Source organism: Typopeltis vanoorti, chromosome 15 (assembly GCF_054136105.1).
Source record: "Typopeltis vanoorti isolate ZY-2024b chromosome 15, IOZ_Tvanoo_1.0, whole genome shotgun sequence".
NCBI classification, from domain to species: Eukaryota; Metazoa; Arthropoda; class Arachnida; order Uropygi; family Thelyphonidae; genus Typopeltis; species Typopeltis vanoorti.
Window position 1 is genome coordinate 104334458 of NC_143563.1, and position 26980 is coordinate 104361437.

The window sequence follows — 26980 nt, forward strand, 5'->3', positions numbered from 1 at the left end:
ATGGAAAAGAAAAGTGCAAAGAAAGAGGAAGTGTCAAGGATACCTCGCCGTCAACCTCAACGCACAATTCCCGAAGCCATCCAGGTATGTAAGATTTCGTTGCACAAAAAATATTGGCACATTTTTTTTTAATGGAAAATATCAAACTGAGAAATTCTAAGAGATGCAGGCGATGTAAATTTTAACTATTTAAACCATCGAACCGTTTTGTGTATAGAAATCTAAATTATCGTGTACTGCTGCAAAATTTCTTAACTATAAATAAATACCATCAAATATCCCAATCCGACAACCTCCCTCCCCTCACAACTAACTCCGCTATTATGAGAACTGCCTCGCTATATCGACTGACCCTGCAAACGTGTTGCATGAATATTTCCTGCTTTCGGAGAATATGAAAATAATGTTAGGATATTCCTGCCTTGATTTAATAAGAATTATTTCACTAATTACGATTTAGCTATTTATGAAAGCTACTTTATAAAGTTAAAACAAAAAAAAGTACGATAGTGTCCATCGAGTAAGTGCAGACACTATAATTACAATCTCGCCATATGATGCTATTTACTTCTACATGGAGGTCATCTATATCGATTTGTTTCAAGTGCAACAAGCGTGTGTTAAGCTTAAATTTTCATTAGCAGTCTAACGAGAGAGCCACAAATTGTGGCTTGGAGTTGTAATAGTTATTTCATATTAAGCATTCAGATCGTAATGTAATAACTGCAGTACGCTCACCACCTGGTGTCATTACTGATTCACTTAATGTGCAAATTCAGTGCTTTCAGATATTAACGTTTTCATCAGCACCACAATAAATCATTAAATACTCTGGGAAGACGTGAGATCAACAGGCACAACACTGAAATGGTTATAAATATCTTCATTATCATAAACAATCAAAAACCACTCCCAAAAGTCAGGTGGAATTCGTGATATAAGCAGGGGCATCTTCTTTTGCTAATCCAATAATATTTAAAGAAGGTTCAGTAAACTTAAGTATCAAAATAACTATAACAGTTTATAATATGATTTTTGTAATGAAATTATAATCAGAACAATTGAAATACATTTAGAATAGTTTTTTTTTTTTTTGTATTATAGCTACATCAGTAATACAAATGAAGTCAAATATAAAACTCAATTCTAAAAATTTGCTCTCCAATGAATACTTCATTGTGGTGGGAAGCAAGTTTAGCATCCACCTCAAGTTTATGCTTAAGACTAACCAAGTATTGGTGGAACGGTTTGGGAAATATACCGAAATGAATTTCTCCATAATAATGAATTTGTTATACTACGAAATAGAGGTGAAAAATACCCTTATGTAGATTAACTTATTAGTGAAACTTTGACTGAAATTAAAACTTTATCTGTGGAAAACCTAATGCGCTTAAATTCGGTGGAACAACAATAATCGATGTTCATCAGCATTCTCGATTTCGCCTGCTTTTATGGATGTCAGTTAGTGATCAAGATGGCTGATGAGAATACTCCAGTCATTGGAATATTTTGAAAAATTCAATTTTATGCCACAGTTAAATAAATAATTAAAAGCTTTCTCTCCTGAATAATGGTTATAATCATATTGTTTGACACTGCAGATAGTTAAACTTTAACTATGAAACCGATGAATATGATGTCATCACCTTCTATGTATGAAACCATTGGTCCAGTGTTGTTGGTTATTTTTCGATAGAACCCGGTGTGCTCCTGTCTTCAAGCCGTTGTCCTCCCCAATACCAACATCTTTAATTTTAATTAATCCTCTCCCATACACACCACCCAAAAAAGATCAATATTATCCACATGGTTTTTCTCATTTGTAAATGCAACTGGGCTGCTCTTTATATGGGCAATAACTAACCGTTTTAGTTGCTTGAGAATTTTCCAAACTTGCTTATAACCACATCTCGTAAGTTTCTTCCGGTTTTAGCCTCAGTTCTTGTGTATACTCTACTAGAAAATACAGTGCTAGAGATTATTTTCTTCATCATTTTAGTATCATTACAGATTAGAACGAACAGCTGGGAAGGTCAAAAAGAACCAATTTTTATCCACTTTTTTTTCTTTCCTTGTGATATCTCTTGTTACTTCCCTCGACAAGCAAGTGTGACTCCGGTTATTCTTGGCGTCCGTTGAATGCATCGATCGATTTGGGATTGTAGGGTAGTTCCTTCTTTACATTCGGTAAGGTTGTTTTCCAAGAAACCGCTACGTCATGACTTTTTCAAGAGAGATTTCAAATGCTAGTAATATTCAGATCGTGTTGATATTGATATATTAACTAATTTTTATGATTTACAGCGATAAAATAGTCGAAAAGCAACGACAATTAGCCGTTACGTCTGTCTCATTTACTTTTTAATTCAAGAAAATACCACATTTGATTTAAATATAATTGTGGAAAATTGATATAACTCTCAAATTCTGATGCAGAATAACAAAATAATTAAAATTAATTATATATATATATGATGGCTTTTTAAGCTCTGATCTATAGATGAATTAAAGGCTTTCCATTTTTCTTTATTACCCATATGCATCGAACTGTAATACTGAATGTATTTCCCATTGCAAAATATTGAAGTTCAAATTTCCGGTTGTGCTATAGCCAATTTCACTGAAACGGTGTCTTCTGGAAAAGTGGTTCAGACCAGTCTACGGTGGAAACAAAAGTTACAAGAATGGTTAAAATTCCCCTGAGGGGGGAGGGAGGAGGATTTTGACTAATTTAACAAAATGAAACGAACTTTGATTGAAAATGTTCACACAGGAAACAAGTGTGGAGAAAGATTTACATAGAAAAAGAATAATGGAGAAAAGTATTTTTACGAATTATATGAAGTAGAAATAATAAGTTGAATAGAATCGGTAATTTTACAATTAAAAATAATAAATCAGCTGGAACTGATGGATTTTATAACTAAATGCTAAAATGTGGAGATAAAAACATGAGAAATTTAATTAAATATATCTTTAAGAAAAGACAGTTCCATAAAGAATATAGAATGAACATTACAACACCAATATTTAAAAGGGAACAAAATTCGAACCCAAAAACTATCGAGGAATAAACTTATTGTGCACTACTCTAGAAATATGAACAAAAATTATTAAATAAGAAATGGAATCAAGACTAAATTATAATGACGAATAACAAAGATTCCGTAACGGAAGGTCATGTACTGATGTTTTATTTTTTATAAAGCAAATAGAATTTAACAAACCAATATTTGAGTTTCATTGACTGAGTTTTCGACAAACTCGGATTAGAGGATGCCCTGAAAGTAGTAGCACTAAGAAAGATGACACCACATTTAATCATCGAAATGATCAAGATATACAGAAAAAATGAATATGTTATGATTATCGTAACACAAATACACAGAAAATCCCTATAAGGAAAGGGATCAGACAAGGTCATTCTTCAAATCCATTTTATTTAACATAATTATGGGCAAAATAATAGTAATAACATACAAAATAAGAAAACGAAATAATAACACACAAACGAGAGAGAGAGAGGAGAAAAAAAACAGACTGCCTGCTTTGAAGTATCGAAGACGCAACAAGCTGAAGCTCAAGACCTGTGCTGCTTTTCTATGTGATCACACTTGATCTTGGTTTGTATTTAAGTACATTTTCTTATTCCTATGTTTTCCATTAATTTTGTTTGTTCTACATTAGACATCAGTTAACTTCCTATCCACTTTCAGGATTTTTTTTTTTTTTTTTTTTCGAAATTCATAATAAAAAAATAACTTCTTACGAGTATATAAGACGTATACATAAGTAGCCGGCCATGTTCGCCTAGTGGTTGACTTAGCCGCTTTCTAACCAACATCCTTCGAGTTCGAATTCCCACCGTGTTTATGGATCTTTATGATTGCACTTAGGTGAGAGAAGATGCTCGATATGAGACCGCCGGCCCACGTATTAGTTCACAAAAATGATCTTTTATTCATTAAAAAAAAAAAAAAAAATCCATATTCCTCCCACATTACTTATATACAGAACCATAGGTTTACAACCTTATGCGAGTCAAAAAATAGTCTGCATGTAGAATAATGGTAAAAAGTGTGTGTTTCCTAAATTTATCTACTACTTCATTGTACGGATTTGATAAAATGTTTATAGAAATGAACAGCGTATACAAATTTAATTTCAGGAATGTAAATATGAATTTGGCAACAATTTACTTAATGTCACGTCTCTCTAGCAACTTTTTTTTTTTTCTTTTTAAGAAACATGTAAGAACTGCTGTTTGTTGCAGTTTCTGAAAAATACAAAAACTTTATCGCACACTTCTTAAATCACTCTTTAAATATGAAAAACGAAACCGGTTCTCATAGTGGATATATCAACCGGTTCGATATATCCACTATGGAAAAAGAGGGGAATACTATTCTTATGCGGAAGCGCCCACACTGATATCTTCCGTCAATGAACGTCTTTCGCGCGCTATCGATCACAGTAGACACTTTCGAGTTCGAATAGTAACCGTAAATCGTTTTGTTCATGTTAGGATTCGTTTTACCAAGTTATCGAAGTAAAAAAGTTAGAAGGGGGCGCTGCAGTTCCTGTTTGTAAAGAGAATATTGTGCACTCAATTTGATCGTCAGAAGAAAATTGTTCTTGAAATCGTTTGTTAGTTTCGCAACATTTGGCAGAACATTGGCACAGTTTAGCTTAGTTTAGTTTATGAACATCAAAAGGATGCCTTTTCTAAATGAAACGAGTGTCTCGGGGAAATATTTTCGAGATATATCGAAATTGTCAAGATACGTAGAAAAGTACGTTCTTGACAATTTCTATGTTCGACTGATTTGATGTTAGGAATCTAGAATTTTTGCTGGAAGCCGAAGAATTAATATGAGAAAACCATCGTGCTTTCTTAATGGCAAAAGTTTTTATTAAATATTCTTCTTCTTCCTAACATGGAATTTAGGCCATGTGGTCTGTTCCGGTCTCATGCCATCTCTTTCTTGGTCTTCCGATTCTTCTTTTTCCACTTTTTGTTTTTATTAAATAAGTACATCAATACCATTACTTGATATTCATTGGAAAAGTATTCGTTTCATAATCTTCTTGCCCTGTTGCTTTTATCTTTCAAAACTTTATTTTGTATATTTTTTTCCCCTTCATATAAGCATGATATTTTGCCATGCTTCTAGTTCTCTTAGTTTTGTATGCATGTCACGCTGTAGGAGCTACGTCTCTCTGTCTTGGCCTAGCGTCGGAATACTTCTCTCTTCGCAAGGAGAGTCAGGGCGCATTCAGTGTAATATTTGAAGTACAGATGAAGGCTAGGCGTTCAAGGAGGTACCAGATGTTTGTCGTGAAGAGATATCGATCCAGGTTTCATTTCCAGGTTCTCCTTTACGAAGGTCTAGATAGGTTCTTCTTGATAGGAAGACATTTATCTTAGATCGTACTTAAGTAGATACTGAAAATACTTATTAGTAGGCTCATTAACAGGTTTCTAGTTGGTACATTTCAGTAGCTAAATATAAAAATAAAAAAGAATCATCTTCACTACTTCATACGAGTCATGAAAGATTACACAAGTTCCAAGGTTTTTCCCATAACGTAACTCTATTCTTCAAATAGTGATAGCTTTAATGCAACATCATTGTTTTCTTCTTATATTATATCGCCTTAACGTCTACACGGATTAGAAGATGCAAATATGATACAATGAAAATGTTCAAAGTGGTGTATATGTATCTAAGATATATTCTGTTAAGTATTTAATGCTCTGTCAGTCATTTAACTTTAATAAGCTAGATAACTAAATATCGGCTAACATTTTCATAAATGTGTTTAGGTTTTCTTGTTTTATAAAGCTATTCTTTGACATGTTTAAAAAATGCACTTCAATCAGTCTCACCAGGATGTTGTTGTGTCCCATTTTATGATTTTTATTCTATCCAGTAATTTCCTCTTATCTATGTTCTACTATTATCTATGCTCGAGATATCACCAAAATGTTTACCTATACTTAAGTTATTTCTCCCCTTAGTATCCCTAATATTTGTATTATGCTGCGCCTTTTGAGACATTTAGTTTAAGATGTTATATACAAAAACAAGGAGAAAGAACTAAAATATGTCTGTAAGTGAAACTATGTTGCAGCGTGACACTTTATCTCGTTTCTTAACACATTAATTTCCCGCATGATTAGGTTCGTAATTTTTCAAGTGGTGCATTGGACAGCAATTTCAGACAACTGTTTTATCATTGGACAAAAGGTTTATTAAATTCCTTAACATGGTACAATTCAAATTTTAGTGATTACTCAATTCAATGCTATACTAAATATTTACAAACTGACATTAGCTTATCATAAATAATTAAGCTATGATCCTATAATGGGTATTACGATCATGCCGCTATACACATTCAACACATAACTTCATATGACATGGACATATAAGATTAATTCACACTATTTAACTATCCAAACTTAAGTAGCTTAACTAAACCATTTACTGCATTAACACATAACTATGACATCTAAACTTTCTTATACAATATAATAGACATGCAAAATTCTCAGGACACTTAATTACTCATATAACATTAACACTAGCCAGCTTACTTTTAATATATTCTGTCAGATACTAAAGTCCTAGTATTGTTTTCTTGGTCACTTCAACAGTTCAGTATTAGAATAATGATAACTAATACAGACGGATCTTAGTTAACACGAGATATAATTTACAGTACCTTTCTTTCCTGAGTTTTCCATATGGGCCTCTACCTTTTCTGATCGAACTATCTTGGTGTAACCTCTCCGATAATCTGGTTCTCCTACGTTCCTCTTGGAATAGAACTATGTTTACGCGGTCTTAACCTCTCGTAACTTAGGACACACTTTGAATCATCTATGTAACGGCTGTACAACTCGCGACGTGGATATCGATTTCTTTACAGCTTTCCCTTTTTCGTGGTTGTCACTGAAGTTGAAACACAAAGAATATGCTTTCTTTTCCTTGACTATATTCTTCTTCGCTTCTTACATAGGAAATACGGAATCGAAATCCCGCTCACTTTTGTTTCTTTCCGTGTTGTCACGGTGGAGATATAACTCCGACTCGCCACTCAGGAAAACCCCGTGGAACCTATACGAAGGAGCTCGCGAAGAACTCTCCTGGAACAGAACCAAAACCAAAAACCAAAAGTCTAAAAAGCCTCGTGGGGGGGGTCCAACCCTTTTATACCTGCTCTCCTAACGGCACCTTTCTTTAACTTCTTTTCTCCGCCCCCTACTTGATTTTTCTTCACCGACCAATTAGGGTGGCGTTTTCTGCCAAATACCCTTTGGTCGGCGAGCCCGTATCGATGTCTCAATCCGGGAATCGGACCTGAGCGATAGTCTGTTTTTCTTTTGCTAGCCTCTAACTTAATCCCCTTCCCAAAATTTCTCTATGAATTCACTTAATATTTTAATCTCTAGCCTCTCACATACCATTTCTTATGACTAATCCTTTTCTGTCTTATTTAGTTAAAATTTCTCTTTTATATCATATCACAACATCAATATATTCTCTCTTTTTGTTAGTTAGTTTAACGAACACCTTTATATTTTATTGGATGCAAGAATATTTCTTTTTCTTTTAAATAATTCATCTATTATCTTTTATGCAGGGTTTTTAATTTATTTATTCTTCATGTTACACCATGATAGCTGAGAATTCTACATTCTCAAGATATCAGGTGTAACAATGTTGTGGTGACACTGTATAACTTCTTAGTTCTGGTGATTCTGGCTCATAGGAATTTTCTTTTAGCTATTTTCATTTCAGATTTTCCATTCCATAGAGAATTTGCGTGACTTTTGACACTAGTTGATGTTTATGCAAATTGTTTTGTCAATCACGCAGTAAGTTTGATTAATATCTAGTACATTGAATAGTATAATACCGTAGATAGGTCAGTGATTAAATTTTCGAGGACTTCACTCTATACTAAAATGGAACTTTTTCAAATCATTTCATGCCTACAATAAGCTTAAGGTGATGGTAGTCACACCGGAAAACGAAAGTCATTTACCACCTAACGATTTTCACAAATATCCATGCCAAAGTGAAATTCAAACCTACATCCTGTAGGTTGGAGAGAAAAGACGATAGCCACTCTGCTAACCAGGTAGTCTTAAAAAATAGCAATTTTCATCCTGCATTTAGTAACTTGACTCGTATAAGAAAAAAAAATCCAAATATTTTTAAACATTTCGTCTTAGGCAGACATGTCTTCAAGTCCTGATTTACGCTCACGCGTAGACCCACATTTCACCGTTCAGGCATTCTGAATCGAAAATCATATGGAATAGGTCGGTTAATCCTTATTCCAGAAGTGTCTTATGTCTTTAGATACGTGGATTCACGGGGCGGTTTCCCTGTTCTGAGGGAAGAAAAACCCTTGTTTCCAGGTGAAAAAAAAACCGTCTATCTCCGTATGAGACCGGCTAACTCACCTTTAGTCGAAAGAGACCAGATAAAGGTTCTTCACATCATGGACGGGAATCGAACCCAGGTCTTTCCGACCTAAGGGCTTCTTCTATACCGGCTGAGCTACAGAGGCTCGTCTTCGGCTACATATTAAAAAAAAAAAAAAAAAAAAACTAGGAAAAGGCAGACCAAGATAGTGAAATGTTTTAAGTGGTTATTTAAACCTCAAGACCTTTTTAAGAATTGACAAGCATCCTCTAATTTTATATATAATTTATCCCACCCACGACAGATAAAGGAACCAATACCACAGCAGTGCCACCATGTGGCACTGCTGTGGTATTGAGTGCAACTAAGGATAGAGAAAGTTGGAGGTGGTTGTTCCATGGTCACTGCAGTAGTGGACATGAAAATACCTGTAAAAGAGATATAGAGCTGAAACATTGCATCTGAGAAGGAACAGTCATCTATGAGCCGAGTTGCTCACCTCCAGACAATATCTAGTGGTAAATGTCAGTTCAAGGAGTGGGAAAGTGAGAGAGATTTAATTCTGTCTAAGGTGATTCGTGTATTACTGAGGGTAATACACACATGTTCTTGTCCCACAGGATGGTATGTAGATCAGTTTTTAAGACATTCGTTGCAGATGATGTTAAAGCTTGGGTGTCTGAAAACTAATATGGTTTGTCGAAAGCTTATTATTAATGGAGTGTGCTATTGTCGGCAAAGCTATGGATAGAATTAGTGGTGAAAATTTACATTATACAAGAATTTCAAGTTCCCTATTTCTATGTATACATGTTGACCTCTAACTCTTTCAAATAAAACAGGGTGGATTTCTATCGTACTACTTTCTCCACCAGCCTCTGTAATTACTATAAACTGGATAGCATAGAAGAACAATTCAATTCAATGAATAGCATAGAAGAATTATAACAAATGATATAAAAGTGGGGTTCATTGGACTTTTAAATGAGCATCTTCACGATCTAGTCTTGTAGGCAGCATTGGTCTTGACAGGGAATATAAATTTGAAGATAAATTTGCCTACCATGCATTAGTAGAAGGCTGAACACGAGATACAACAAACAGTTGTTATGGTTCATGTTCCAAATTTTTCTTTTTCACTTTCAAGAAAATATCATCGGTGGAGGGGAGTACATAAGCTTCAACCCTAATTGGATTCTTTTGCCGCTTGAGACTTCAAATAACAAAGTCGCTAGTATCAACAGATAGGACAGTGAAACTTATATCCTACCATAAATTAATACCCATTTAGTAAAGCTAAAATGGAGAGAATGAAGAACCATAAAAAAACTAAAATCAAAATCGACAACTGCAATTTTGTACGAGTGGTGATTTGTTTTCATTACTCCAAGGCTGCAAGACCGGTGTTAAGCCTGTGTATTATGTATGTGAAATGAGATTTATGAGAAGAACTGCAAAATACACATCAGATAAAAAAAAAAAAAAAAAGAAGGAACGAAGACATTTTAAAAGTACTAAAAACAAAATCAATAGAAGAAAACCTAAACAATTATAAACAAAAATGGATTGAACATGCAAACCGAATGGTCAACACCCAGTATCCCAAACAAATACTAAAATATAAGCCAATTGGAAAGAGAAGGCAGGATACACCTCAAAAAAGGATATTGAATGGATAATGAGACCGGAACAGACCAATATGGTGAATACCCGTAATTAGTGTTATGATGATTATGTATGTACACTGCGGATTTTCTCTGGCCAAGTTTCATGTTATGCGAAATGAAAAATCCTAGATTCCATAATAATCCTTCGACCACGTATATTGGCTAACACATCCTTAGTCAAAAAGCCATTTGAAATGTAGCTCTCGCACAACGATGAAAATCAAATCCATGTTTTTTCAGCCAAAGCCGTTGTCACTATTACTTTACAGAGGCCTCACTTTTATGCTAAGAAATATCATTTAAAAATATTGAAAAAGCTCAAAAATTTATAGATAAAAAGAGAATTTGAGCTTTCATTAAAAAAGAAAATACGAACTAAAAATACAAGGAATTTGAAATATGAAGAGATCACCATTTCAGTATTGAGCGAGATAAGAACTAATTTAATATTATAAAAAAAATATATTTACAAAAATTATAAAATTTCAAAAAAAGCCAAAGTTGAACAGCTTTCATTGGTGAACTGTAGATTTTAATATCCAGAAGGAAAAATAGTAACAGACGAACAAGTTTGAAGACAAGAATCAAAACTTGGAGACAGTGAAAGACTGAAGAAACACTGATTCGGCAAGGATAGGAATCGCAGGTGAATGCAGAAAGTTTAAAAATATAGTCTTGGAAAAGAAGAACGAGTACCATCAGTTATTAGCAAGCAAGTCAGCATGTGCTCCTAGATCTGGAATACAGAGAAAAACTTGAAGCTGAAGCAATGTGTAAAAGTAGCTAAACAAAAATTTATGGGAAGAGAAATAAGAATATAGAAGATAAATATGAAGACTGCAAAATTTGAGTTTGTTGGAAAAAAAAATTCGCAACAAGGGATTTCATATCAATCATCCTTGCTCTACTTTTCACCCACCAAACTATTAACCACAAAAATTTCAATTCCGCCGATGTTTATAATACTGTTCGCATGTTCTGGGTGGTGCAACTAGCATCTCCCAAAATTCTCGATTGTGTTCAGAGAAAAGTAATTCGAAGGATAAATGATCGGTCCCCTAGTGATTCACTTTAGCCTCTATCTCACAGAAGCAGTGTTTCAGCTCTAAATAAACTTCTGTAGAAAAGTCATATGACAAGGTGCCAAAAGAAAAACTGTTCAAAATACCAGTTATATAATGTAAGCAGGATGCATCAAAAAAATTCATACTCTGCACTTAAGTTGTAACTCAGCAGTTAGCATTCAAGGAAGTACAGTGTAAGACAAGGATGCACATTATCTCCTTCCTTATTCATCATCTATATGGATCACGTTATGAAGAAAAGTGGCATTAACCCAATCTCAAAATTAGAGATGTTAGTCTCAGTTATTTACTTTATACAGATGATGTTATACACTGAAATACGCAAGTCTGCTGGAATCGCCAAATAAACTGAATAACTGCTGTTACAAGTTTAACACGAAATCAGCAGTTAAAAAGACAGCATAAAAACGTATGCTGAAGTGAAATATTTCAAGTATTCAGGCATAATTTTTTGTGAAGATGGCAAGATAAATATGGAAATAGTCACCAGAATAAGTAAAGCTGATATCATTTGAATATACTGTATATGGAATGAGAGAAATTAGTCAAAATTATAAACTATCCGTGCACTAAACAGTGTTCAAGCCAGTTTTAATTTATGGATCTGAGAGTTGCGTTAGAATTAAAGCAGTTAATCAAAGACTAGACTACAAATATGAGTCCTTTTGAGTTCTCTAAATGAAATAGATCAATGTTCATTTAGAGAAATATGAAATGAAGTTAGAAGACTCGTTTATTTAAAAAGTTGACTTCCTTCATTTGACTATTTGTAAATACCAGATGGTTCATTCAAGGAAATAAACTGGCCAGTTTGCCAGTTTATTTCCTTGAATGAACACGAAATTATTTGAGAGGAACAGGTCTTTTTTCTAGAAAAGAATTTTTTTTTAACTATATCGGAATAAAATTCTCTAACGCCTGTTATTCCACACAAGGATTAGAAGAGGCAGTTTTAACTTCATTTAACTTTTGGAGGACAGTTCTGGAAGGAAAACCCTGTCACCACCGTATGAGGGTGAAAAGCGCTAATAAAGAGCCCTACGATCGTTCGGCCTTCGTTAGAAATCTGCCTGAGTTAAAATCTTCTTTAGCTGCAATATAGTCATCGTTGAATTACCATATAAGTACAAAAAATTTAATACTCACAACATAAGCATTATAATGCCGTTAATAATTAACCTCAGTCAATAACCACTTAAGCTTTATTTTATGTCTTCGCAGACTGCCAGGGAGATGAACCACTTCTTTCAGGTCCCTCCGGTGATGGAAGCCTTAAAATGTTATTAAGAATAAAAAGCCGTGTACCAATGGGCTCAGTGGGTATTTCACCCAGTCAGAGAAAAGGGCCTCTGCAAATCTACCCCGTCTTCCTGTAGGAACTTCACTCAAAAAATTTATTATGATCGGATCTTATAACGAATTTTATGTTGCATCGCTGTCGAGCAGAATAATCAACCATTTTTGAGGTTTAGACAAAGGTCCTGTTCAAGAAGTATATTAGTTTCCAATTGGTCAGTGTTACTGTGAATGAGGGACACTGAAGACGCGGAATTAACTTCAGAGATTAACTTTACATAGGTTCATGGAATGTCCTCGGTCTTCAGATAGGAACCCTTAACGTTGCCTGCCTGTAGATGGATGAAAAGGTACATAAATGATCCTGGGAATTACATAGACCAAATGGAATGGAGAAGATCAATTCAGAAGGATGAATGGCGAACTAGTTCATTATTAAAGGGAGAGTCAAAATATCGCATGGTGTTTTAACATAAATTGCAGGATATATGTTATTAGACTTAAGTCTCATCCTACCAATGTATCAGTCGTGGTGGTTTATGAACCCTACACAGATAGGCCTGATAGTGAGGCATTCTATGAAATGTACAGATTGTTTGGTCTGCCAGCCAAAAAGAGATGTTCTCTTCATTTTAGGGGACTTTGGTCCAAAAGTGGGACAATGCGACAATTAGGCCTAAGTGTAACATGTTTTTGGTCTGAAAGAATGTAACATTGGTGATTCAAGACTGTTGGAATTTGCCCATGCTATCAGATTAAGTTTGGTATCAGTTATTGCTTATACCCACTTCAACATTCATGACGTACCTACAATTGAACATCAAACACTGATAGGCAAAAGCATCAGATTGATTATATCAAGGCACTGAAACTGTGCAAAACAAGCATCTTTTGATGCACGCATTTGTTCAGGAGCAGAATTTTGAACAGACATCAGCTGGTAAGAACCAAGGTAATACCGAGACTCTGAAAGCTTCCAAGACAGTCCATTTCCACTAGACTGGATGGCAAAGCAATCTCCAGAAGCTTCACAGAAGAAACTTCATAATAATTGTTCTTTTGAATGTTCTTTTGGAAAATGATAAGACCACTCCTGAAATATTCGAGGAGAGAGAGAGTTGAGGTTATAATAGAAGATACAGCCAAGAAACATCTAAGCTCAATTAGGAGACCAGAACACATGGATCTCAGAATGAACATGTGATCAAACAAAAAGAGGAGAATGGAGAAGCAAAAGACACGGAGACCAAAGAGAAGTCAGAAAACACATAAGACAAAAGGACATGTCCTGAACACCTACAAAATAATATTTTGGTTAGTTCGTGATCTTAAGCACAAGTCTAAGTTCACATCAGGGACGTAGAAAAACATATCAAGAGATACAGTAATGAGAGGAATATGCAGCAGAGAAAATGGGGAAAATTTGGAAGAGACCCTTTCCTAAGCGTATCTTGAATTGGGACCACCTCCATTTAGGCACGAAGTTGAAAGAGCAGTTAAGGAGCTTAATAAGGCCCCGGTGCAGATGGAATTCAGCAGAGTTAATCAAGATACTACATGGGATGCGAAGGAATGAATGTTTCATAGATTGATTATAAGAATTTGATTGATTATAAGAACTGAATATGAAGACGGTAGTATGGCCTAGAGACTGGAAAAAGTCATTATTCATACCTTTTTGCACAAGGGAGATATGTAGGGCTGCAAAAACTATTTCACAACTAATCTCTCATTCAAGCAAGATTTCACTAAATAGGACTGAGGCCAAGATGTTTGAGAAAGAGGCAGGTTTCGGGAAAGGAAAGTGTGCCAGAGGTCAGATCACTGAAAAGTATAGACTTCATGCAATGTGCTTCAAACGAATACTCGAAAGCTTTTGATTTATCATGTAAAATTGTGGACGGTAATGAAACTAATGTTATCAGGCTGGTAGTAGCTACCTTGTGCACTGAGCAAGAAGCCACAGTAAGAATATATGTTGGATTAACTGATTACACTTAGGTAGGCAAGGATGTCTACTTTCTCTTCGCCTGTTCAGAATTTTTATGCTGAAGACATAAGCGTGTAGGATGAGCTGAAAACACGAATTAGGATAAGTGGCGAATAGGTCAGCAGCCTGAGGTGCAGTAATACAGGGAAGAATTAGGACTAATCCTCGACAGATTAATAAATTAGATTATATATAGGCCTTAAATTCGGTCTTAGTACTTAGTACCCGTAATGAAGCAACGACTGAAGATAGCAGATTTAAGTAGCTGGAATCCATTACCAATGTGAACTTCTGTTCAGAAGAAATCAGATCAGTAATAGTAGAACCACAGTGGGATATCTCTGAAGTCTAGAAGGACAGATCTCTCACTAAAGGAACAAAGCTACTTACAGATACTAAACTTCGAACCTAAAGAAATCTTATGAGAAAAGGAATAAGAAAATTTTATAGGGATAGAAAAAATTTAAGAGATTTTTATATACAGATTATATTAAAATATTTCAAATATCCCAGGAACGTTTCAGTTTTTTTTCAGGAAGCGAAAGGGAGAAAATCCATCAGATTTCATAACTCATACTGAATTTAATAGAGCCGAACCACTTGATCTGATTAGCATGCAGCGACTAAAGTGCAGTGAGATATTTGTCATAATAATCAGTGAGAAGCGATAAAAATCTAAGAGAGAAATGTCCCTAAACTGATTTTTTATTTCTTGATTTGTTTCTCTGGCTCAGTGGCTAACATCACTGCTTTACTCCCGACATTTGAATGCTAGTTTGGCAGGGATTTATTTGTCAAAATACTTCAAGGTAATAAATGATTTTCGTTGCCTATTGAGATGTCTTCTTCCTTATTTGAAGGCTTGAGGTAACATGAAAAGGATTGTTTAATCTGTAAAGCAGGAGTCCTGTTCATCGAACTCACTGAAACTGAACATTTTCTTCCCCAACTTTTCTTCGTGCAAATTGCGTCACGTCACTGTCACTTGATCAATAAAACAGCGTCATTAAAAAAACGTCTAATTACAAAAAGTACGTGCTAAGAGCAATTTATTACACTTGCATAATTAATTCTTTCTTAGCAGAATAAAGAAAGAGCTTTTTATAAAAGCACTTAAAATTGAAAGTGGATAATTTTTCTTTCTTGTACAACCAATTCGTAATTGTGCTTAACGGTCGAGTGGGGAGAAAGGAGACGTCAATAAAAATGTTTTTTTTTTAAATCGTTTACTGCAACTCCGAGACCTTCCAAGAGGATATCGTACACTGAACTGTAACTAAAGAAATTTGCATTTACCTAAGATGAAGGTTAAATTATCCCAATAGTAAATCAAACGCTTCCGCGAAGTTCTAAAACTACTTTCAATGGGGGGCAGCGCTCCCATTGAAAACCACTGATCTATTTTTTCTTAGCAGAAATTCTATAGTTTACTCGACCGTCATAGTTTTGTATGAGTTCGCTTGTCTGAAGAAAGTGGGAAATGTTACCCACCGTGTGTAAGTAATGAGTTCTTTGCTCCTACAGAATACAAAATAAGGCGTTTGAAAAGTAATACCTCCATTCTGATAGCTCCCCACCCAGAGGAGATGCAAAATAACAGAGAAAAGATAGTTTAACTAAGTCAGTTTTCATATTGTCTTTCTCAACATAATTATCCCCCCCCTTTTTTTTTTCAATGCGTTTTCTTCACCTAGTAAGATTTTCGAAGCCACTGCAGTAAAAAAAAAAAACTTTCGAAATCATTTTCTCATTTCTGCTTTGTTCTTTTCGTCATTCTCAAAATGGATTGCCTCTGAGATGTGTCTTAAATTTAGGAAATAACCTGAAGTCCAATGGAATCAAGTCCGGGCTGTAGAGGAAATGTACCATTCATTATAGCTTGCTCCATCCTAACTCACCTCAATATGCATTTTGAAAATGACCAACGAACAGATCGAAGCAGAAGTTGGAAAATGATTCAGAATAAAACGGAAGAGTTTTTCTACGACGGCTTAGGGAAACTTCGTCACATGGCGGCGAAAATATATTGAAAGTGAGGAAGGATTATGTTGAGAAATCGTTTGAGGATTCCACTCTATTTTCATTTTGTATTTATGTTTTTAAGGCTTTTAAGTAATCTTAAAAATATTGAATATAAGTCATAGTTAGTAACGTCTATGTGCAAAATTTGGGACACTGCATTATTCTAACATGCAGTTCCTGATAGCTGATAACACATTGACTATCGGAGGACACTGCTTAAAAATGAGACCATTCGGTCACGTTACCTTAGTAATGGCTAATTACATTGAGTAACACTACACTTTTTTTTTTAAGGAAAAAGGGTTGGCCAAATATTTCTTTTCTTCTGATAATACTTTGGAAAGAAATATTTGCTTCTGCAATTTGAAAATTGATTATTGATTTATGTACAGAGAGATAACAGATGTTTCCTTAATTCACCTTAAGCTGTGCACACACATTACTTTTTATGTCTGGCTCTGCAAACTCAATTGCCTCTGATCACGAATAGATTTAAGTCAGCAGAACTAATTCTGACTGCGAAGGAAACAAGCCCTTCAGTTACTTAAAAATACATGCGATAAAGTATGGCGTGCATCTCTATTCGTTTTCTTTGGAAGTAGTCTAAGTTTTTACGGCTGGGTTTTTACGCCAAGGGCCAAAAGCAGACTGATACACCTTGCATATTATATTCCGGAGGGACCTTAAAAAATTACATGACTCACTCTTGACTACACGAGAAGTAAATTAATAGGATTTTTTTTCCTAGTGGCCAAATTAAAGGCAGTAATTCCTCTGGGAGAGGGATAAGTAATTTTATGTCAGATTAAGCAAATTCATCACTAACCCCTAATGCACGCTTACCCTATTGCTGCAAAAAATAAGATTTGTTATGTGGATACATAACAAATTTGTTATGTGGATACATAACAAATCTTATTTTCCTATTTCAGATAACCATCCCAACTCGAGATGGGATGGTTATCTGAAATAGGAAATGAGTTTCGTATCTTACTTAAGCTTATTTAAAAACTAGAGATAATTATTTCGTGGTATACTAAAAAAAAAAAAGAGAAAAAAAAAGACTAAGACCACCTGGTATAATATATGAAGAATGTCAGAAATAAGTTCAAGAAATTTGTTATTATTTGTATTGCATTGAATTTAATAAAATAATGTCTAAAACATTATTTAAAGTAAACAACCAATAGGCTTCATTTCGGCGATGTAAAAGTTTATTTAAATTAAGGGAATATTAAATCCCACATTGTTTTAAAACCCAATAAGAGACTCAGAATCAAAAAGTTTCATGCTGAATATCATCATCATCACGAATCATGAGCTCACTGCCCGTTGATGTCTGATGCCTGTTTCACTATCTTCTTCCACCTTTCTTTGTCCAGTGCACAGTGTCGCAGTTTTTGTACACTCATTCCACACCAGTCTTTTATATCGTCTATCCATTCTCTGTATGGTCTACCTCTTCTGTTTAAACCATCCAAAATACCAAACATAAATGTCTTTATCTTCCGGTCCTCACTCATTCTACAGATATGTCCAAATAATTGCAGCTTCCGTTTTATAATCTTCTGCATTAGATTCTGTTTTGGTTGTATCTTCTGATAGAGCTCTTCATTGGTGATTTTCTGTAACCATCCTATTCTTAGAATCTTCCTGTAACAAGTTCTTTCAAATGACAAAATTCTTTTTCTTGATTCCTTATTTATTACCCACGTTTCAAATCCATACATTACACCGCTGAAGATGCATGTTTCCAATACTCTTAGTTTTGTTTGCAGACTGATCACTTTACTTTTCCAGATGTTATCCATGGCCTTCAGATTTGTTCTTCCCTTTGCAATCCTGATCTTTATTTCTTTTTTACAGTCCAAGTGATATGTCAGTTTACTTCCCAAATATGTGAATTGTTCTACATTTTCTATATCAGTTCCATCCACTTGTATCTTTTGTTTCATGTTCTTCTCACCAAATACCATTGTCTTTGTTTTTTCAAAGTTCATAACAAATCCAAATCTCTTCCCTTCCTCATTTAACAGTTTCAGTGTTTTTTTGTAGTTCTCTTTCGTCTTCTTCAATAATAACAATGTCATCTGCAAATCTCAGATTGTTAATTCTCATTCCGTGTACAGATATTCCTTTTGCATCTGCTTTCATTTTATCCATTGCTCTTTCTAAATGTGCGATGAAAATGCTTGCTGATATTGGGTCTCCCTGTCTAATACCTCTGCTTGTTTTAAACCATTTCCTCAAATCATCACCTATTCTAACTGCTGCAACTGCATTCTGGTAAACATCTTTTAATATAGCTATTAGTTTTTTATCAATTCCATAGGATTCCAGAACTGCTAATGTCACTTTCTGGTCAATACTGTCAAATGCTTTCTGAAAGTCAACAAAGCAAGTATATATGTTTTTGTTTTTTCTCCTAGCTTTCTCTGCTATTAACCTCATTGTCAAAATCTGTTGAACTGTAGTTCTATCCTTCCTAAATCCTGCTTGCTCGTCTGCAAGGTATACTTCCAATTGTGTTCTCAATCTTTCTGTCAATATGATCATCATCACTTTACCAAGGTGACTTATCAAGGCAATTGTTCTATAATTTTTACATTCTAGCTTATTTCCTTTCTTGTATAATGTTACTAATATTGATTTCACTCACTCCTCTGGCATTTTCCCTTCTTTCCATACCATATTGCATAGTTGGTGCATTTCTGTAACCATACTTTCACCACCATATTTAATCATTTCTCCAGTAATGTTATCGTTACCAGGGCTCTTGTTGTGTTTTAGCCGTCCTAATGCTGAATATAGTAACTATAAACGTATCGGCGACTAGCGTAAGCTAAAGCGCATAGTTCAAGTACGTAGTATAAACTTGGGCAACTCGTTGCAAAGTTGGAGAAAGTTCTAATCGCTATTCTTAGTATTTTCCATAATGTAAAACTCATCTCCTAGGAGATGTATGATGTTATGCATTATGGTGGGAGGTCACTACCCAGACCAGTTTCGATCTTTATTGAGATCTCATCAGTGAGTAGCTAGACCAAAATATAATACTAAGGGTATAGCGAAAAGAACTTATATACTCTGCTATACGAGTTGTCAAAAAGGTGCACCCATAAATTATTTAAAGTAAAGAGCCAATAGGCTTCACTTCGGCGATGTAAAACAGTATTTAAATTAATTAATCTTATTAAATTAATCTTTTTCGGTTTTAAAATCTCCTTAATTTAAATTTTAAAAAAATGTCTAAAACGTTATTATTGGGATTAATGAGATTATTTTAGTTATTAAGAACCTCCATGGTTCAGTAGATATTGACGATGCCCTGTAGAGTTATGAAGACCTAGGTTCGAATCATTCCTAGGAAGCAAAGAACCTTTATAAGGGATTTTCAAGTGGGGGGAGAGTTAGCTGGTTTCCCACATGTGAGGTAGCAAGAATTTATTCTAGCTAAACAACCAAACTGGCCAGAATACACGCAGTAATGAGATTATTACTATTATTCTAATGTTTCTCTCATCATTGTGTTCAAGCCACCGACTTTTCTTTGTGTAGCGTAGTGGCCCTTCCCTTAATGCTTAGCAGTATACATGTCCGCAAGGAGATGTGCTGTGCATTATGGGAGATACTGAGACAAGAAGTTGAGAGCTTCATCCACCTTTGCTGCGAGTTTCCTGGTGTTGTACTACCTTACCTCAGTCCTGAAGATATAATCAGGCGCAAACTTTGTTTGCTCACTCTTGGATAAAGGATTAAGCTAAATTTATTATAGTCTAACCAAGTGAAAAATAAACTTTCAAATAGAAGAAATATTCCATTATTTCTATTAGAAATAATGGAATATTTCTAATAAATAAGAAATATTCACCATATTCCATTAATTGAAGGCATTTAGTTCGAATAAAAATGCCTTCAATTAATGGAATATGGTGAATAAGTGTCGTTATTACTAACCCATTTTGTTGAAAATTTAATTATAGCCTGAAAAATGAACACTGATACTGCATTAACATTTTGGACAATTCTAGTCTTTGCTATGGGGTGCTATGGAAAAATGGTGTATTATGTTCCACGAACATGTTTGTCTCGAGTCCCATGGCTAAGAGTCACATAATCCTGTTCCAGCGATCAAATTTACCATGCTACTTCAGGCCTTTAATAAGCAGGGTAGAATTCTAACATACGGTCCTCAAGAAGTTTTATATATATATATAAAGGCAGGGAGAGTTTGGAACGTCGATTCGAAGACGAGACCGGCACGTCCAACTTCACTACAAATTGGCTTTCAACTTCCTTTGACTACAGGTTTGGTTATAAGTCATGGGTTGTTCGTTTACCAACATTCAGTGGAAAGGACAGTGGCATTGAATCTCACTCAAATGCTAATCCAATAGTTTTACTGAAATTTGAGAAAATTTTGAGTTAATGAAGGGCAGTTAAGTATGTGTAAACACGAACCGACTCATTGCTTTTGAATTGCTGAAGTTTGTGGCTGTTTCAGAACGCTTCCTAAGCAAGGCTGTTCCATAGAAGAGAAGCAGGCGGAATGAAAGAAAAAGCAGGTTCTGAAATTAGATTGAAAAAGGATGTTGGACAGTTTCTGCTAGTGTTTTACTGGTGTAGCGGAAAGCAGTGAGTGGTGGATGCCAGTTTCGTAAAACAGCACTCGTGGAAATGTATTTGTGAAGTGACGTAATATTGAATCTGCCCATCTGTGAGACAGTAGTTCAAGTGAGTTCAGTAAGAGAGGTATCACTGATCAGTCAGACTACTACACAGCGTCAAGAATTTATAGGACGGCCCTTGGTGCACCGAGCCAAACATGAGAAGACATTATATTTGTGCCAGCAAACACTAAATATTAATGTCAGTCCATAAGAGAGATCTGATATTCTTGGGGGATTTATACGTTATCAGGGTTAAGTGACTAGATTATCCTTGCCTCAAAGAATAACATGATATCTATGTTTAATGCACTGATTGTACAAGTTCTTGATATTTGATTTTTTTGGACACTGCGAGGTTTGTGAAATGAATAGGGGGTTAAAGTGTAATAGAAGATAGTTAGGTGATAGAACAGAATCCAGGTACGGCTGCATTGCTCTCTTTACATTTTCCCATTGGTAGGGAAATGTAAAGAGAGCTTACCATCCTTATTATGTGCAATGAGCTATCCAGTTAGAGTGGAAAGTAAACCGAGAGATGGTAATTTGATCAGTAGATGCCACACCCGATGCGCTGTTGTTCTACGAAATGTAGAACAACAGCGCAGTTTACTCCAAACATTTTTATGTAGAAACAGGGGAAATTTTCATTGACTGGCAGGTCTTCAAGTAGTAAAGCAGTTAATTTTTGATGGCTCCATTACTTTAAAGATGAATGAGACGATGGCAGTTTTTTTTTTTTTTCTTTTCGATTGTTTGATGACACTTTTTTTTTTTTTCTTTTCGATTGTTTGATGACACTTTTTTTTTTTTTTTTTTTTAATGGACTGAATATAGGCATACTTCCATATATGGGGACAGTGTCAACGAGTATGAGTGCAGATATATTCCATGTACATCAGTTTGAAGTTGCAACTGAGGTGATACCATGAGGACCACAAGGCATTTAGCAACATTTTTAGGTGGGAGATGAATTTCTTCGCCCGGTGTTAAACCATTGCCTCGCTTATTGGGGGCAAGAAGTGGCTTGAAATGTTTGGTCTCTAGAGCAGGGTGTCTGGATTATACAAAAATGAATTACAGAAAATATATAGGTTTACTAATAACCATAAAAATTATGTAAGATTCTTCTGATGTCTTTCAGACAAAAAAGATCATAGGGCATGTGGTGCACTGTTTCTTGATATCATAGGAGACTATTTGCCTTGATCATTTTGTGTAGGAGAAGGCACTGCATAAAAGATCGAGGCAAATCATCTCCTGCCATAACGTTTGCACATTCACCTCATTATTGCACAAATGGCACTACTGCTGCTTCCACACCTAAACTAAAGCGATTTATGTACGTATGTACTCGTTCACAATATAGCACTAACTGGTTTTCCCCGAAAGGATAGATCTAACAATAGTGGAGTCAGTCTGGGTCTAAATAAATAAAAAATATACGTATGTATGTTTAATAAGTGAAGTCTTCATATCTCAGCTGATAGACAAGCCCTTTGACTGGACAGACTCGGATTCGAATCCCGTCTACGACGTGAGGAACCTTTTTATTCTATCTTTTCGATCAATAAGTTAACTGGTCTTTTACGGTGGTGGAGGGTTTTTCTTCCCGAAACTCGAGTATTTTGCCCTTCAAAGTAGACTGATTGGCCCTGTAAGCAGACAGATTTACATAAATGCTTTCCTTTAGGGGAATTCTGCAGCAAACGTGACATCAGGGGACTCTAACAGGACAGATGGGTTGAAGAAGAATTTTTTTATTAATGTGTATGTTGTGCGTGGAAATTTGAATTATACATATGTATACTGCTGTAATGTTGTATCATTTCTATACTAATAAATAAACAAAATTATTTGCAGAAATACTGTAAAGTTCCAAAAAAAAGTTGGCGAATTTTCTTGTGCTCTAAGAACAGCTTTCGGCGAATGCAGTTGACCTAACAATGCGGAACTCGCTAACAGTTTCCACTAATACAAACATGCACCGGCAAAACCAGTCGCGTTGATTGATCTATTAGTTTCTGGGATCACAACTTAATTCTTGTGTATCAAGTTTCTCACTCGCATTCATTCATTAACAAAAAAAATAAAATAAAATAAAATAAAATAATAATTTCATTTAGTTAGCCAGAGGAAATTAAATAAGATCGGGCATTTTACAATCTTCTGCAATCCAATTCTTTAAATCCGTGAAGGTATGGATGGGACAGTTATATCTTGGAGGTATAACTGTCTCGCCATTCCTGTGCAGCTAGAACTGAAGGCACTGATCGATAATTACAAAGAATTTCAGCAATTACAATAGCCCCTCAAGCTTTTGATGATCATTTCATGATCGGCATAAGCAAACATCTGTCTCTCGCCTCTGTAATATGTTCTTCCTGTCCACATTTTATTCTAAATAAATGAAATACATGTCGCATTTATTATGTTGAGCATGTCTAGATAAACATGGATAGCAGACGCTCTTTCAATGTGTTTAAAATTGCCTACATGATAACACCAATTAATACTTCTAGATAATCAAACGAGCACCTGATTTTGCTGTTGTTGTTTGGTATTTTCATTTTTTTCTAAAGACATTAAATCTTGCAGTAGGAAAAGTATCTCAGCTGGCGAGAATAGTAACTTGGCAGTTAACCTTAAGAATAAAAATCACCTGTTCGGTATATAAGATCACAGTAAGCTCCAAGAATGGATTAAGTTAAAGAAATGGAAATGTACCCACTGGCACGTTTTGCTTCCTCTCCAGGTAATCCAATAACTTCGAAGGAGAGCAGTTTAATCATATAAAGGACTTCTGGTTGCCATGGTGAAACGATTACTGATACCGGAAGGTTATTGCTAATGCTGAGCGGTTACTATGGTAGCGACAGAAAGGATAACATCGAATGCTTTTAATGGACTGTGGACATTAATGGACCGAACACAGTGCCATTGATGGCAGAGGGGATGGGCGTGGTCCGTGAAATTCGATACAAATTCAGTGACTGGTAGTTTGTATTCTCTGAAATTTATGGTTTCAAAATATGATATGAATATCGATCGCTCAAATACAGTTGCTTGAAAAACAGGTCAGCATTTTTTTTTTTATTTGGAACTCACAAAATCTATTCATTTAGATAGTCCAAAAATAGTTCTTTTTTAATGTGAACTTCTGTGCTTTTCGTGGAATATAAAAAGTAAGGTATTTTTCCATTTGCATCGAGATACGAATTCGTGACTGTACTTCGCCCAAATCTCAGAATGAATGTTCGTTCGCAATATTAACTTTATCTGAACAGCACTTCACGTTCATGTATTTTTTAAATGCGGGGAACATTTTTATTAGTGATAATTTATTCATTTTAACTTTTCTTTGGAACTCGAACCAAAGGCTGAATAGATAGCAATAATTGTTTAAAAGTACTGCATGTCTGGAACATAATTATTTCTGGAAATGTTATCTCAGAATAGAGAATAATCTAAAATGATCTTTTCCTTTTGTAATTTATATATTGATTAATAACTAAACACTAAATAAGGCGTTCATCTACTTACTTCCATAATAAAAATCTTTTAGTTAATTTCTGGTATTCAGTGAATTACCAAATCTGAACTTACTTGCTAATTTTAGTGCTCTTTCAGTGTTAACTTGCACATCTTGTATTAATTTTCTTACATTTCAATGTGTAAATATTGATTTGAAATGAAGAAAAGCCACTCGCTATGAATGGGGTAACTTATATGAATGGGGTAAAAATAAGAAAATGGTCAATTTTATAACCAAGAAATGCCTCGTGAAAACAACTGGATCTTCATTTATTTATATATATATATATATAAACGAAATTATAGCATTAATTGAATGAAGAACCAGTCGTTTCCATGACAAGAATGTCAAAGCATGGAGAATTCAAAACAATCGCAGATTCAAAAGATACGTATTAGGAGGAAATGCATCTCAGAGATTGGTCATACTCTCCCCCAAATCCTGTATACTCGTAATGATTGGTCTCTGTTGAATATATTTCGCATTGCAATTCTCCTAATCAATATAAAGTTGTTAACTTGTATCTTGAAGCTTTCCGTTCCTGATAAGTTATGGTTGCCAACAGTCATTTCTTCAAACTAAGAAAGTATTTGTCCTTTTCAACCTAGTTTAGCTCGATCCATTCTTTCAGATTATTAAAGAAAACACGGTAGTATCGTAGCTATACCTACGGTAACTTGAACGGAAAAGATAAGATGATAACGCGATATCATTTGTATTTAGTAGTAAACGGTTCTCTCTAGGTGAGTGACATTTCAGGGGTAATTGTCGAGAGAAATGTGACCGTGTTCTTCTACAAACATAGGATAGAGGAAATTTGTATTTTTCTTTTCTTTTTTTTATTTTATTTCTTCCAAGTGAAAGTTAACTTATATTAGTCGAAGAAGCGCAATTTCACGAAAAGCAGTTTCCTTTTCATAAACAAGCAAACCGGTCAGTTAATGCATGCATTTGACAGATAACTCCCGAAAATACTGAACCCTTTCTCCTCGTCAATCAGGATTTAAAGCCAGTTACTTGAAAAGAACAGAATGACCAAGCCAAATGGGAGTGAGGAGGAAAGACGAAACCAAAGATAAATAAAAAAAATATATAAACATGAGTTAAACGTCATAAAATAACTGGTAAGCCACTACTAGAAACCAGTTTTGAACTGTTCACACTCTTCTCTCTTGCTTGATTTAGTTGGTCGAAAGAGGAAGTACGGGTGAGGAAGCCCTTAGGTTATTATCTTATTTTTTAATCCTTAACAGGTGAAATGCTGTAAGGCGAATAGATAAGATCCAACCCACTGAAATTATCTGCTTATTGCAAGTTAGTGAAGAATATAAATAGTGTAGGAAATTGAAGTGGCGTGGGAAAAAAAGCTTTGAGATATATAGACCTAAAAGCATAATCTTCATAACACGTATCGAAACTGAGTAATCAATCAACTGAACTACAGAAGCAAATATTAACAAACAAGCCTTAAAATCTGAGTAGAACTTTACAAACACCCATGCCTTATGCGGAATTCGAATCCTCAGCTCTCTGCAGTCCAATTACTTAAAATTAAATATCCCACGTGTTAAAGAAGGTCCAAATTGGACTTCTAGTAGAAGGCACAAGAAAACTTAGCTTTTTGACATGTACGAAAAGGAATGCAGCTCCAGAACAGTAAACCACTAAGAACTGTGGAGATAACAAGTCATTTTTGCCATTCTTTTTAACGAGCTTTCAGGGGGACTCTCTTGTCAGCTTTAGATAGGACTCATTACAGGAGCCATACAGCAAAGTATGGGTCCTCTTGGGGCGTTGCACTGCGAGTTTCGTGATACGGTAGTTATGTCCCTGCTAAGTATTACTAATCTTGAAGTTACCGCTCCGCGTATTTGCGTGGCACATTTCGTGTATGTTTTCACGTCACCCTGCAAGAACATTATGTGTTGAATATTGATCGCTAATCAATATTGCATAACTTAGTACTTGCTGAGGCCACCCCAAAACGAATCCAAATATCATTTCCCATTGATTGAAACATTTGCTATTGCACAGGAAGTCACGAAAATTGCTAATTATTTCTTTCCAGACATATCAATGCTTATTTACGCATTTAATTAAACTGCTATTTTCAGGAACCTTATTGGAATTCCACTCCTACCTAAACCAGTATTGCTTATTGTGATGCGTAATCGATGCTTATGGACCTTTCATAAGCAGGGTGGTATCTCATATCACCTAATTCATATACATATGTCCAGAAGTTATTTCGAACACGAAACATTTCCCTCATAT

At 35.0% G+C, this 26980-nt stretch overlaps 1 protein-coding gene across 1 annotated transcript in view; it reads left to right on the forward strand.

Moving 5' to 3' along the window:
- LOC150099051 (neuron navigator 2-like) overlaps positions 1-26980 on the forward strand; it is a 636174-nt gene continuing 609194 nt past the window's right edge. The window contains exon 1 of the mRNA XM_090405801.1: positions 1-84. Within this exon, the coding sequence (XP_090261927.1) occupies positions 1-84 (84 nt within the window). The remainder of the gene's footprint in view (positions 85-26980) is intronic.